Source organism: Notolepis coatsorum (assembly GCF_963971535.1).
Source record: "Notolepis coatsorum genome assembly, chromosome: 10".
NCBI classification, from domain to species: Eukaryota; Metazoa; Chordata; class Actinopteri; order Aulopiformes; family Paralepididae; genus Notolepis; species Notolepis coatsorum.
The window spans coordinates 95,666,225-95,678,965 of NC_140174.1; the positions used below are offsets into that span (position 1 = coordinate 95,666,225).

General features: G+C 41.4%; 1 protein-coding gene across 1 annotated transcript; it reads left to right on the forward strand.

Annotated features, from left to right (window-relative positions):
• Positions 1 to 3,987: 3,987 nt before the first annotated feature.
• On the forward strand, positions 3,988 to 12,517 carry pxmp2 (peroxisomal membrane protein 2). The gene is made up of 5 exons (XM_084323254.1): positions 3,988 to 4,205; positions 4,751 to 4,873; positions 10,242 to 10,404; positions 10,510 to 10,629; positions 10,731 to 12,517. The coding sequence occupies exons 1-5, from the start codon at positions 4,096 to 4,098 to the stop codon at positions 10,797 to 10,799; spliced, it is 585 nt and encodes a 194-aa protein (XP_084179380.1). The 5' UTR covers positions 3,988 to 4,095; the 3' UTR covers positions 10,800 to 12,517.
• The last annotated feature ends 224 nt before the right edge of the window (positions 12,518 to 12,741 follow it).

The window sequence follows — 12,741 nt, forward strand, 5'->3', positions numbered from 1 at the left end:
GTTCCTTTAAAGGGGACATGCATTGCTATTCCTAGCACTATATGGGCAACTTTACACAATTCCTGTGAGTCTATTGAAGACATCTGTACACAGTCTGCGACTGGTAGACAGAGAGAGATAGAGAGGGGGGTGGGTGGGAGAGAGAGAGAGAGTTAGAGAGAGAGAGAGAAAAAAAAGACAGGCCGTTATTGATAAGGCCCACTCTCTCCCTCCCTCCCTCTCTCTTCCTTTCTTTCTTTCACTCTCTCCCTCTCCCGTTCGGGGGTGTGTGCCGTGCGGCAGCCCCCCCCCCCCCCCTCTCTATCTCTCTCTCTCCCTCCAGAGTGCATGCAGAGGTGGGTTTCACTCTGCCGCAGTATGAGGAAGTGGTTTCCACTCGCTGTGTAGTCAGTCTAGGTAGATTGTGGGCGGGCATTAGCTACAACCACAGAGCCAATCACATCATTGTCCGCTACCCAGAGCCTGAGTGACGTCACGACATGGCTCAAATCAGGATGGCCTAATTTACTGGAGCAGGAAATGGTCTGAGCTGAATCAGAGCAATCCGCCAATATGGTATTTAGACACAAAAACACATTGATACTAACTCCTATTACTATAATACAATGCTAGAGACTGAAAAATTACATTTATAATGCATGTCACCTTTAAAAGAACACGCCAACGTTTTAATTAGCTTATCGTCTTCTCCAGAGAGAGACAAGAAGATAGATACCAGTTTCCTCTCTGTGCATTCAGTAGAAAGCTATCTGGCTGCATGTTAGCCTAGCTTAGCACAATGAATGGAAGCGGACATGATTATATGATATATGTATTATATAATTTATAATAAATGTGATCAAGCATGGTCTAAAGAAAAAAATAAAGATTGGTCAGGACCTTTATGACTATGAATAGAAGAAAAAAAATAAGGAGAAAAAGTGGATCAAAAAAATAAATAAAAATAAACAGAATGACATACTATTTATATAATAGACTTATAGATAGTTCATAGAGGGGAGAGTTCACAGGCATATGGATAGAGTTCATAGTATGAACTCTATCCATATGAATGTGAACTCTCCCCTCTATGAACTATCTATAAGTCTATTATATAAATAGTATGTCATTCTGTTTATTTTTTTTTATTTTTTTGATCCACTTTTTCTCCTTATTTTTTTTTTCTTCTATTTTTCTCCCATCCCAATTTCGCTTCGCCAATTCTCCTTTCAATTCTCCCCTCCCCTGTCTCGAACGTTGCTAGACTATGCCTCCCACTGGTCGGCTGCAGTGAGGACCAAGCCTTGCATCACGTGTCCCCTCCGGTACACGAGGAGGCAGCTGTCGCATCTTTTCACCTGAACAGCGCGATCTCTCAGTGGCGAGGAGTAACGCGTGGGAGGCTCACGCTGCCCCTGATACTTCCTGATTCTGCTGTACAGGCGCACCAACCGACCTGTAGGAGTCGCTGTCCACAACGTCCAATCCCCACCCACCGGCTTTCCCACCCTCTAACACTGCCAATTGTGTTAGTATGACGCCCCGGCCAAGCCGGTAGCAACGCCGAGAGCTGGGCTTGATACCAGCATCTCCTGCGTTAGTGGCGAGCGCCTTGCCCACTGTGCCACTGTTATTCTGTTTATTTGATGTTTATTTGATTTGTACTATATTATACTCATAAATGTTCAGACAAGCTTAATCTCTGGTTATTAGCGATACTCTGTATACACCCAATTCAAAGTTATAGGCACATTTTCCTAATTTGGTCGCGGAAGTCTGAATTTGGTACACATTTTAGCAGACTCACTCTACAGGCGTGCAGAAAAAGGGCAGCAAATTAGAACCAGGCAACTACTGCCCTGTTTCTATCCTTACCTCCATCTCGAAAGTCATGGAAAAAATAGTATACGAACAGGTCGAAAAGTACCTTGCGGAAATAAATCTAATCTATGAATTCCAATCTGGCTTCAGAACATCCCACTCCACTGACACATGCCTTCTCTATTTAAACGACCACATCAAACAAGAGGTGGACGTGGGCAAATACTGCGGCATGGTCATGCTGGACCTACAAAAGGCCTTCGACACTGTCAATCACACCATTCTGATTGACAAAGCTAAAAGCAATTGGTTTTGATAGTCTATCAGTGAGCTGGATGCAATCCTACCTGGAGGGGAGAGAACAGATGGTGGAGGTAAACGGTACCCTATCCCCCCCCGCCTCCCAGTGAGCTGTGGTGTTCCACAAGGAAGCATACTAGGACCGCTACTGTTCCTAATTTATGCAAATGACATGTCGTCAGCTTGTGACTGCAACTTGTTCCTGTTCGCGGACGACTCAGCCCTGCTGGTCTCTGACAAGAACAAGTTACAGGTTGAAAAAACCCTCAGCTCGGAACTAGGCAAAATCTGCATATGGCTTGCTGATAACAAACTATCATTACACCTGGTCAAAACAGAGTCCATTCTCTTCGGTTCAAATAACAAACTCAGCAAGACCGACGGCTTCTCAGTTACAGACAGTGGGTGACAATATTGTCACAAGGAAAGATGAAATTACATACCTAGGTTCCATCCTAGAGGCAAATCTTTCCTGTGACAAAATGGCATCCAATGTAATAAAAAAAGTCAACCAACGAACTCGATTCTTGTACCGGATCTCCTCTCTGGTAAACAAGAATACCCTGAAGACTCTGGCAGGAGCACTCAATCAAGGGTACTACGACTATGCTTGCACCTCATGGTACCAAAGCACCTCAAAAGCGCTAAAAACTAAATTACAAACATCTCAAAACAAACTGGTCAGACTACTGCTTGACCTTACTCCTAGAACCCACCTCACCCCTGCCCACTTTGACAACCATAGGATGGCTTAGAGTAGACGACAGAGTACAGCAACTTGCAATGGGCCTGGTCTACAAGATACACTACGCGACCAAGGTACCCATGTACATGTCAAAATACTTCCCAAAGGTCAGTGACTACCACAATCACAACACCAGAGGGAGCTCCACAAATCATGTTAAACCCAGATTCGGTTAAAACAAGGGACTAAACACGTTTCGCAATTATGCCACATCAATGTGGAACGCCCTACCCAAAGCTGTAAAGGAATGTGACTCACTACCCACTTTCAAAACCACTCTCAAAGAACACCTACGGGAGACTGCAATTCGAAACTGGCCCCTGTAAATGACCTAACCCAACCCCCTCCAATGTACAGTAAATGACCAAGTATGGTTACGTCAATATTCCAATGTACAGTTTTGCTTGTACAGTTGTACAGTGTCCCCCACCCACCCCTCCTACCCAACCCCCCCCCCCCACCCACCCAACCACCTCCAATGTACAGTACCCCCCCACCACCCACCCAACCCCCCCTCCCCCACCCCACCTACCAGTACCCAACCTCCTCCAATGTACAGTTTCTACGTCAAATGTACATACTCTCTTTTCTAGACTCTTTTTGTATCACAAACAGTACTGTATTTGCAAATCTGGTATGTCATAAATGTATAGATGTAGCAGTACTGTCTATCTGTATGTCGTACATGATGAATTGAAAATGGGGGATCCTGATGTAAACAAGACGAAACTCTTTCTCTGGTCTGCATCCCCTTAACAATTGTATGTATTGAGCTGTACTGTACTGTACCCATTCTGCAATCTGTTAATAACGTTTTCAATCAATCAATCAATCAATCAATCAATCAATCTGTGTAGGAGTACGACAGGGAACACTTGAGAATGTGTTGCTCACGTTTTGTTACAAACAGGAAGCTACTAGCGGTAGACATAGCACTAGAGAATTGGCACTAATATAATAATCTATGAACTACATGAATTCTGAACGGAAATTAGTTGAGTTTGTGTTGTGATACATTTTTCAGTTCACCCATTTACGAGGAGCAGCGAATTGTACCTTTTCTTGTCAAAGGGGACGTGTTTAGATGTGGTGTGGGCGTGGTTTTAGTGCACGCAGAGCGTGACGTTCGATGTCTGGTGAGCTGAAAGAGGAAATAATTTGCTGTTGGGGTCGTTTGCCTCTACTTAATCAATGTTAGCAGAGACTGTTATTTATTTGATGCCAATGTTAACGTTACATAGGAATTAACAATGCCGTTGGAAAGTTTACCAATTCGAGATTCGTCCATCCATGTGCGGTTGCTACAGCAATATTTGCTTCTTCTGAAGAAATATCCCATTCTTACTAAATCTGTGACGAGGTCAGTGTTCATTCATATGTTTAGCTTGAAAATACATTGCAGGCAGCTGATAATATTAACGTTTAGCTTGTCTGGGTTGAGAGGAGTGGCACAATATTGCAAGAATCCTGTTTGGTAGCTTTTTTTGGCCACAGACTCCCACAGTACAGTACAGCCAAGTCAAATGCAAGAAACTGATACATGTGTGTCAGCTCATTTAGATTGTTCAATGTAGCTTATATTCTATTATATTAACATACCATGTATTGATTTTACATGATGTTATATTGATTGAAAAACGTTGTTTGCTAGCTTCAAAGTTGAGTCTGGCCTCTATGTACACAGACCTTTGTTTTGCATGAACCTAGTTTGACCTTCTATCTGATTTTAGCCAATCAGTATCTTCCTTAGGAGCCTCCCCCATGTATCTATAATGACTATTTTTAGATAGTTCTAATATTTCTGATACTGTTTCTGATACTGTCTGTGCTCTATCAGTATTATGTATAATGAAACTCGCCTAACTATCCTGCCATAATACATGTTTATGTCCTTTGCATTTTCAGTGGCATCCTGTCAGCTTTGGGAAATCTGCTATCTCAGATCTTGGAGGCGAGAAAAAGGGCCAAAGATGGAATTCCATTGAAGGAGATTGATGCAGCTGGAGCTACCCGCTATGCTGTTTATGGGTGAGCGACACGTGCTAAACCTAAATAATAACTATATGTCTAATTGTCTATATAATATATAGACATATAGTTATTATTTAGGGATATTATCTCCATACCTTCTAAACACTGGATTCACACTACAAGAACGCTGTAGCCCTCCTTCTTGTTCAAGTTAATATCTCCATACCTGTCTGAGTATACCTGCATATAATCCTTCTATATACCTACTATACACCTGCATATAACCCATAACTCTGTGTGATAGCATGTACAATAATGCTGTATACACCTGCACATAGGCTGGCTCACACTACCCAAATGCAGCACTGAACGGCACAGGAAGTCCTTCATTCCAACAGCCATCAGACTATACAATGCATCACTGTGCCTCACTGCATCACTGAGCACAGAGTGACAGTTACCATCTTCCTGGACTTAGTTTGAAACAGCACTGTGCAATATTACACCTACTGTAGACCTCAGTATATTTTTACTGTATTTATTTACTGTATATTTTATTCACTTTTACTCTACTCTAGGCAACTTGATTTGATTCGTTAAGGGCGCTTTCACATATAGTTTTGGTGGACTTGCAACATTGTTGCATTCGTCATTTGGTTCGTCTGCATTCACATTGCAATTTGTCAAGCGCACCAAACTTTCTGAACAATGTCACGCGGTCGAAAAGGACGCTCGTCTATTGGACACAATGGAGAGTGGAAATCCCTCCCCTTCAGGAAGTGAAATCCACGAAAACACAAACAGCCGCAAGAAGCGTGATAGTAGAAGAGTGTGGCATTGATCCATCGTTCGATTATAACCCATTACCGTCATCCTCTCGCTAAACAACTTGTAAACCTCGTTGTTTTTGTGAGTGCCCACAAGCAGCTGTTTTATTTGGTCTTCTGCCCATATGTCGATCAGGGCTTTCACTTCATCATTTGCCCAAGTCTGTCCACGATTTGTTTTGATTTGATTTGATTAGGGATCCCCATTAGCTGGTGCGATAGCAACCAGCTAGTCTTCCTGGGGTCCACACACAAAAAAACATACAAAAACAATCACTATTGCAAAAAACTAAATTATTAAAAGTCAGTACACACAATGCATAATGAACCTACTGTAACAATTAATATAGCTAAAATTACATTAGTGTAAAACAAAAACAAAAAATTACTTTACAGTGTTAAAAACAATTTAAAAACAAGTTAAGATTCTTTTTACAAGTGAATCTACTGTAAATGCAGCAGAGGTTCCGAGGCAGGCCATTCCACAAAGTTAATGCTCTAAAAATAAAAGATCTCCCCAAAGCGCTGGTTCTAGGACCTGGCAATTCAAGCTGCCCATTACTGGAACCTCTAGTGTAATGCTCGTGCACAGTATTACTAAAAACAATCTGATTATGTATAAAAACAGGAGTTTTACTGCTCATGACCAACTTGAACAGCACAAGTATATTAAAAGACAATCTATTTTCAACGTTAAGCCAAGAGAGGCGGGCATGCATCCGGCTCACATTAGACCTTAGTGAGCAGCCCAGTACCAACCGTGCTGCCCTGTTCTGGACCACCTGGAGCTTCCTGAGGTCACCACTGGCAGCAGATGACCACATCGCAGAGCAATAGTCAAGATGACATAAAACTAAACTTTGCACTATCAGACATAAAAGGGGACGGGCAACAAAAGAAGCACATTTCCTGGAAATACCAATTGCTCTTCCCATTTTTAAAACAATATAATTAATATGCTGAGACCAAGACAGAGTGCAATCCAGAATCACTCCAAGGAGTTTAGTACTTTCAACTTGTTGAACTGCCGAATTACACAAGTTTAAATGAAGCTTTGGATTTGTAGATAACCTGTGCCTTGTTCCCAGCACAATACATTTAGTCTTGGAGATATTAAGGACAAGTCTATTACATACTACCCAGTCATGCACAACTTTAAGTTCTCTACTCAAAACTTCATTAAGTACATTGCATGATGGTGCAGCGTAATACAATGTTGAATCATCTGCATAAAGAACTGTTGTAGCACATTTGGTAGCCCAAGATAGGTCATTAGTAAATACAGAGAAGAGCAAAGGTCCTAGGCAACTTCCTTGCGGCACGCCACACTCTAGACCTCTGCTACTGGACAAGCTGCCATTTAGATACACCTGTAAACGAGACATGTTTACAGTGTGCTTGTTTTGCAGTGAATGCCGCGCGCTGCAGTGTTTTTTTCTTCCTGATTTGGTGCACAGTTTATCATCAGTTTATCATAGGGTTGGGCGATATGGCCAAATATGATATCGCGATATATTTTGGCTATATCGCGATACACGATATATATCGCAATATTTTTACATTTCCTCTAAATCACTTAAAAATGCTTGATTTAACCCTTTGATGCATACAGTCACGCCAATATGATGATTATAATAAGTCCCTGCAACATATGTTTGCATTATTAAACCATGAAGATGCTTTAAAAAATAATTTAATGAAAATGTACTAAGAGTAGTCTACTGACACACTAATAAAAAAAATTATTTACATCTAAGACAATTTATATAAAAACTCTTGGGTGCCTAAGACTTTTACACAGTACTGTGTTTTCTATCCACTTTAGCCAAACACACACACACATATATATATGTATATATATACACACCCTACTGTGAGAAAATAATAAATCACACACAAAAGGTATAATGGCTTATAGCAGACTTAATGATTTTAGAATATTTCAGATAATGAAATTAAATGTTTATATCATCAACTATCCAGTTAGTATTTATACTGTCTGTAACGTTTGGCTACTTTAAATCATTGAATGTAGAGAGAGAGCGAGAGAGAGAGAGAGAGGGGGCGAGAATGAACAAGAGAGCCAGCCCCCCCCCCCCCCCTCGGGGTTTGTTCTAGGTTCGCGTTTTGATCGTCTAAGCTGCCGTAGGTGATAACGTCACACTCGAATGTAAACAGGAAGAGATGGAGATGGAGACACACGGAGATGGAAATTGAATGATATACAGAAACGAATAACTAATAAATATGAAGTTATGTTTAAACTGCTGTTGTCAAGCGTTGTCAATATAACCCACCCCATTTCCTCACGAATGGAACTAGTCTTGTGGAGTCCGCTTTGACCGTTTACCAGGGTTAGCAGCTATCGCTGCTAGTAGCTTAGCATAATCCTAATGGATACCTTGGTTAGCAGCTACCGTTAGCTCATTGCTCGTGTCAATTAAATTACATGTTATTAAAGGTCCGCGCTGGTCTGTCTAATGAAATTACAACCGCAACATTATATCGCACTGTACAGCCCTGACTACACTAACGTTAGCCTATAGCTCCGCCGTCCCTTCTCGAGGAAAGCACTGCGAGTGTCTCTCGGCCGCGGGCGGCACCATATAAACTAAATACTTGATGTTCGTGATATAGTACAGTACTACATCTCGGGTAGAACAATCCGCGATACATCGAGTATACTCGATATATCGCCCACCCCTAGTTTATCATCAACTGTGCACAGATGCACAGTTTATCAGGTGACTTCCTATATTTGGTCCGCGTTTGGTCCGATGAAGCGAACCGAGACCTATGTTTTCTGGCGGATCAGAGTTCGCATGTTTGGTCCGCACCAGAGTTCGACTGCGCATTCACACCACCCCAAAAAAGCGGACTATCGAATTCTGGCCCGATAGTCCGGACCAAACAGCTCTGGTGTGAAAGCACCCTAATTCGTGACCTGTTCTGTCTAAATGTTTAAATGTTGAGCGATTTGCAGTGTCAAATTTCCCACGGGATAATAAAAGTATTTCTATTCTATTCTATCTATAATCCTTTTACATATCCTGTACATACTATAGCTATGTCTGTACATATGCCTTACCTAGTTATGCTGCAGGCCAGTATGACTACTACCATACTGTCTTTATACCTGCATCACTGTACATATTAATACTACAACTCTGTAGTGTACATACATCTGATTAGCACTACACTCAGTAGTACTCATTTATATATTATATACCCAGCTTAATCACCTGTACATTGTATGTTACTATTGCACTTTACTGTTACATTTGCATCTGGTTGGATGCCAAACTTATTTTCATTGTACTGTACTTGTGCTGTAATGATGACAATACATTGAATCTAATCGAATCAATCTAAAGCTCCTCAGCACCAAATCACAGGAATTGATGGGGAAACTCATTGCAGATTAGCTTGTGTAACATGTAAGAAGTGTAACGTGTAGGATTGTTGGTAAACTGTCTTTGATAAGTAGTTAGGCTCATAAACAAACAAAAACTGCAGATTTTCTTTGCACAAGCTCACACATATCCCATAACAGTTTGTAATACATTTGGTTTGCAAGATATTGGGAGTTCATTCGTTTGAAATTCTCCTGTGATGTCATGTGAGGATGTTACATCCTTGGAGTTGATGATGTTAGTAAAATTTAGGTTATTTTTGGTAGGTTGTTGTATACAGTACTAGTACAGTTAAAGTCCAGACTGGAAAAAATTACATTAGGATGTATTATAGGAGCTGAAAGATGTAGGAGATGTGTAAATGGCTGCTTTTTTATATAGCGCTTTTATCCAAAGCGCTTTACAATTTGTTACTCACATTTTACCCATTCACTCACACATTCACACACCGACGGCGGAGGCAACCATGCAAGGTGCCAACCTGCTCATCGGGAGCAATTAGGGGTTAAGTGTCTTGCTCAAGGACACATCGACACGATGCCCGGGAGGAGCGGGAATCGAACTGGGAACCTCCGGATTGCCAGACGACTGCTCTACCTCCTGAGCCACTGTCGTATAAAGAGCCCTCTAATTCTGATTTACAATTAGACAGCAATGTGGTGTAATGTAAAATTGTGTCAGTCAATACCAGTAACTACATAGTTTATCCCAATATAATGAACTAGCCATGCATTTGTATCTTCATTTGGAAGTGACCACTCCCTGACACACTACTACTGCTAATTCAAGTTTTTATACTAACTGGTAGGGATGCACTGATTGCACCTTTTCAATGCAAATACTAGGGACTAAACTTGATGTATTGGCTGATGCCAAGAAATGAAATGATACAATCCAGTCACTTCCTTGTAATGAACATTACAGATTTAGTCCATTTGTTTGTAGTCACAGGACATAGATTATTGAAAAAATAAGCTCTTAACACAATTTTATATGAATAAATGCAGCAAATCAAGTTGCTTTGATTTCTGAGTTACACATGGCTCTTTGTATCATATTTTAGCATAGGAGAAATTCTCCCGTCACAGTCGTGTATCAGTGCCTCTACTAGTTGAGAGGGGGCGAAATAAGTTGATATTTTAAAACCATGCAATTAGCTGTTGTGCTCTCTTCTGCTTGTTTCAGGTTGTTTGTTACTGGACCAGTGAGCCATTACTTCTACCATCTCATGGAGGTGTTGATGCCTAGCACAGATCCTTACTGTATAGTCAAACGTCTGCTGTTGGATCGTCTCATCTTCGCCCCAGGCTTTCTGCTCATATTCTACTTTGTCATGAACATTCTAGAGGTGGGTTGTCCAGAACATGCATGGCCCTTGTTAGATCAAACAAAGGATGCTATGCAAAGAATAAAATTGCCGTAAAATGTTTCATGCATTCTAATCTATTCTCAGGGTAAAGGTTGGCTAGAATTGCAAAGCAAATTGAGAAGTAGTTACTGGACTGCCTTGAAGATGAATTGGAAAGTCTGGACTCCCTTCCAGTTCGTCAATATCAACTTTGTGCCAGTCGAGGTAAGTCCCACTGACACACACCACTGTTCTCCTCAAAGGGCGAGTCATTTTCACAGTAACTGACCGTTGCCTTTTCCTGTCTCTTCTGTTTTTACTTTCAGTTCAGAGTGCTGTTTGCCAACATGGTTGCCATGTTTTGGTATGCTTACCTTGCATCTGTGAGGAAATGAAAGATGATTTCCTCCCTGATTGATGAATTGCACCACAGCAGCTGGTGTATGGCTGTGAACACCAGAGCACACCAGAGTTTGTACAACCAGACCAGTTAATTTAGTTTGTTGTGCTGCACCATAGCGGTCATACAATAACTACAGTAATTAAGTCCTAACAAATGGTTTAAGTTTAACTCACTCAAATGTAACATTATGTGATCTATGTGCTGTGGATGTATTGAAAAAAGTAAAAGGGCAACGCACTGTTGGAGGTGCTGACACAATAGTATGAAAGAAAGTTGTCATACTCGTAACTCAATGCAAAGATAATCTATTAAAGCCAACATTTCTGTGGTAACCTCTAATAATAAGTAAGCCACACGACACGCTTGTGATCCCTTTGGTTGAGTAGTTTAGTGGGTAACGGGAGCAATACAATACAGGTGCGTTACACTCTGCGCACGTTAGTCATACAGGTAAGAACGCCGGCCCCGGATACTTCTTCTTCTTCTTCTATTTGGTGTTTTACGGCGGACGGGCACCAAAATTGGGCCATTTACCGCCACCTACCGACCCGGCGATCGGGCCAGCCTTCCAGTCTCCCCTCTCTAACCACTAGTCTAACTAACTACCTAACCTACAAACACCTTCCTACAACCACACTGTTCACCATCCCTATAAACCTACATCTACATTATACTACATATCCCACTCTCTGACTCATGTATATTTCAACTTTCTATCTAACTTCCAACTCTGACCCTTTCCCTCAGACCCTATCATACACCCCCACATTCCTCAAAACCCCATCACCACCCTCGCCTTATCTCCCCCTCCCCCACTCAGTATTTCCGATATCCCCAACTCCCTAACCCCCATCTCCCTCAAACCTTCTGTGATACCCCGCCCGAATAAAGCACCCTATGCACCTCCTCCCACCCCAGCCCCTCTACTCCCAAATGACTCACTGCTGCCTTCACTACCACCTGAACCTTTGCAGTCCTAGATGTAACCCCGAAAGCACTCGGCCCCGGATACGGAGAATACCTCCCGTATATATCACAAAATAATATCCCTTGAGCAATAGCTCCCTCTAGTGGGGGAATATAGATACTGCCTCCATATTAATCCTAGATATATATATATAAGGCTGACATTACAACTATTTCTGTTGTGTTAATGTGTTGAAACATTGGCTTTAATCAATTATATTTGCATCGAGACTACGATTATGCAACAACTTTCTTTCAGAATATTGATGATATATTGACCACATTTCAGTGTGATCATAATGAATGAATGTAATATTTTATACTATGATGTCATTTTTTTTTTATACTATAGTAACTATGAACCTATAATTAATTATATCATGTCTGTCTCCTTTGAGTTTTGATTGTCAGATCAAGACAGAGAACTGTCAGACGACATTTACTTTTGTACTGCTGCTTTTGACTCCTGTTAACACCACTATACCATGTTGCCTTTTTATGTAGCTGCCAAAAACATGGTGTACCACAGTAAACGTTTTATAAACACTTTATTACTTGATTACAATCACTGTAGCAAAGGGGTATACAAGCATTGCTTTATAAAAACAACATAAACATAAACATGAACGTTTTACTCAGAACAAGTGTGCTTTAGCTAATAAATCAATAGGCAAAACATGTGGAAAAGAACTAAATGCCTAAAATGTTAAATAAAATGGAATGATTGACATTAAGGTCTCAGGGGTGTGTTCTCTCAGCCTCCTCTCAGTCGGAGAGTCAGGAAAATGGTGCTTCCAGCTTTGACGTTGTAGTACTCCAGTGTGTCGGCGTCTTCCATCTGCCTGCTCTCGTGAAGCAGCCTCTGTTGGTCCACAGGCACTTTCTCCTTGTTTTCAACCTTGGACTTGAACTGGCCGACAGTCTCGCCAGGGCTGATGTCGTATGTTTTCATTTGGCCCTTCTCGTTC

Coding starts and splice junctions, on each gene's coding strand:
- pxmp2 (XM_084323254.1), top strand. CDS start 4,096: ATGCCGTTGGAAAGTTTACCAATTCGAGATTCGTCCATCCATGTGCGG. Junction 4,874..10,241: donor ACCCGCTATGCTGTTTATGG/GTGAGCGACACG, acceptor TGCTTGTTTCAG/GTTGTTTGTTACTGGACCAG. Junction 10,405..10,509: donor TTGTCATGAACATTCTAGAG/GTGGGTTGTCCA, acceptor ATCTATTCTCAG/GGTAAAGGTTGGCTAGAATT.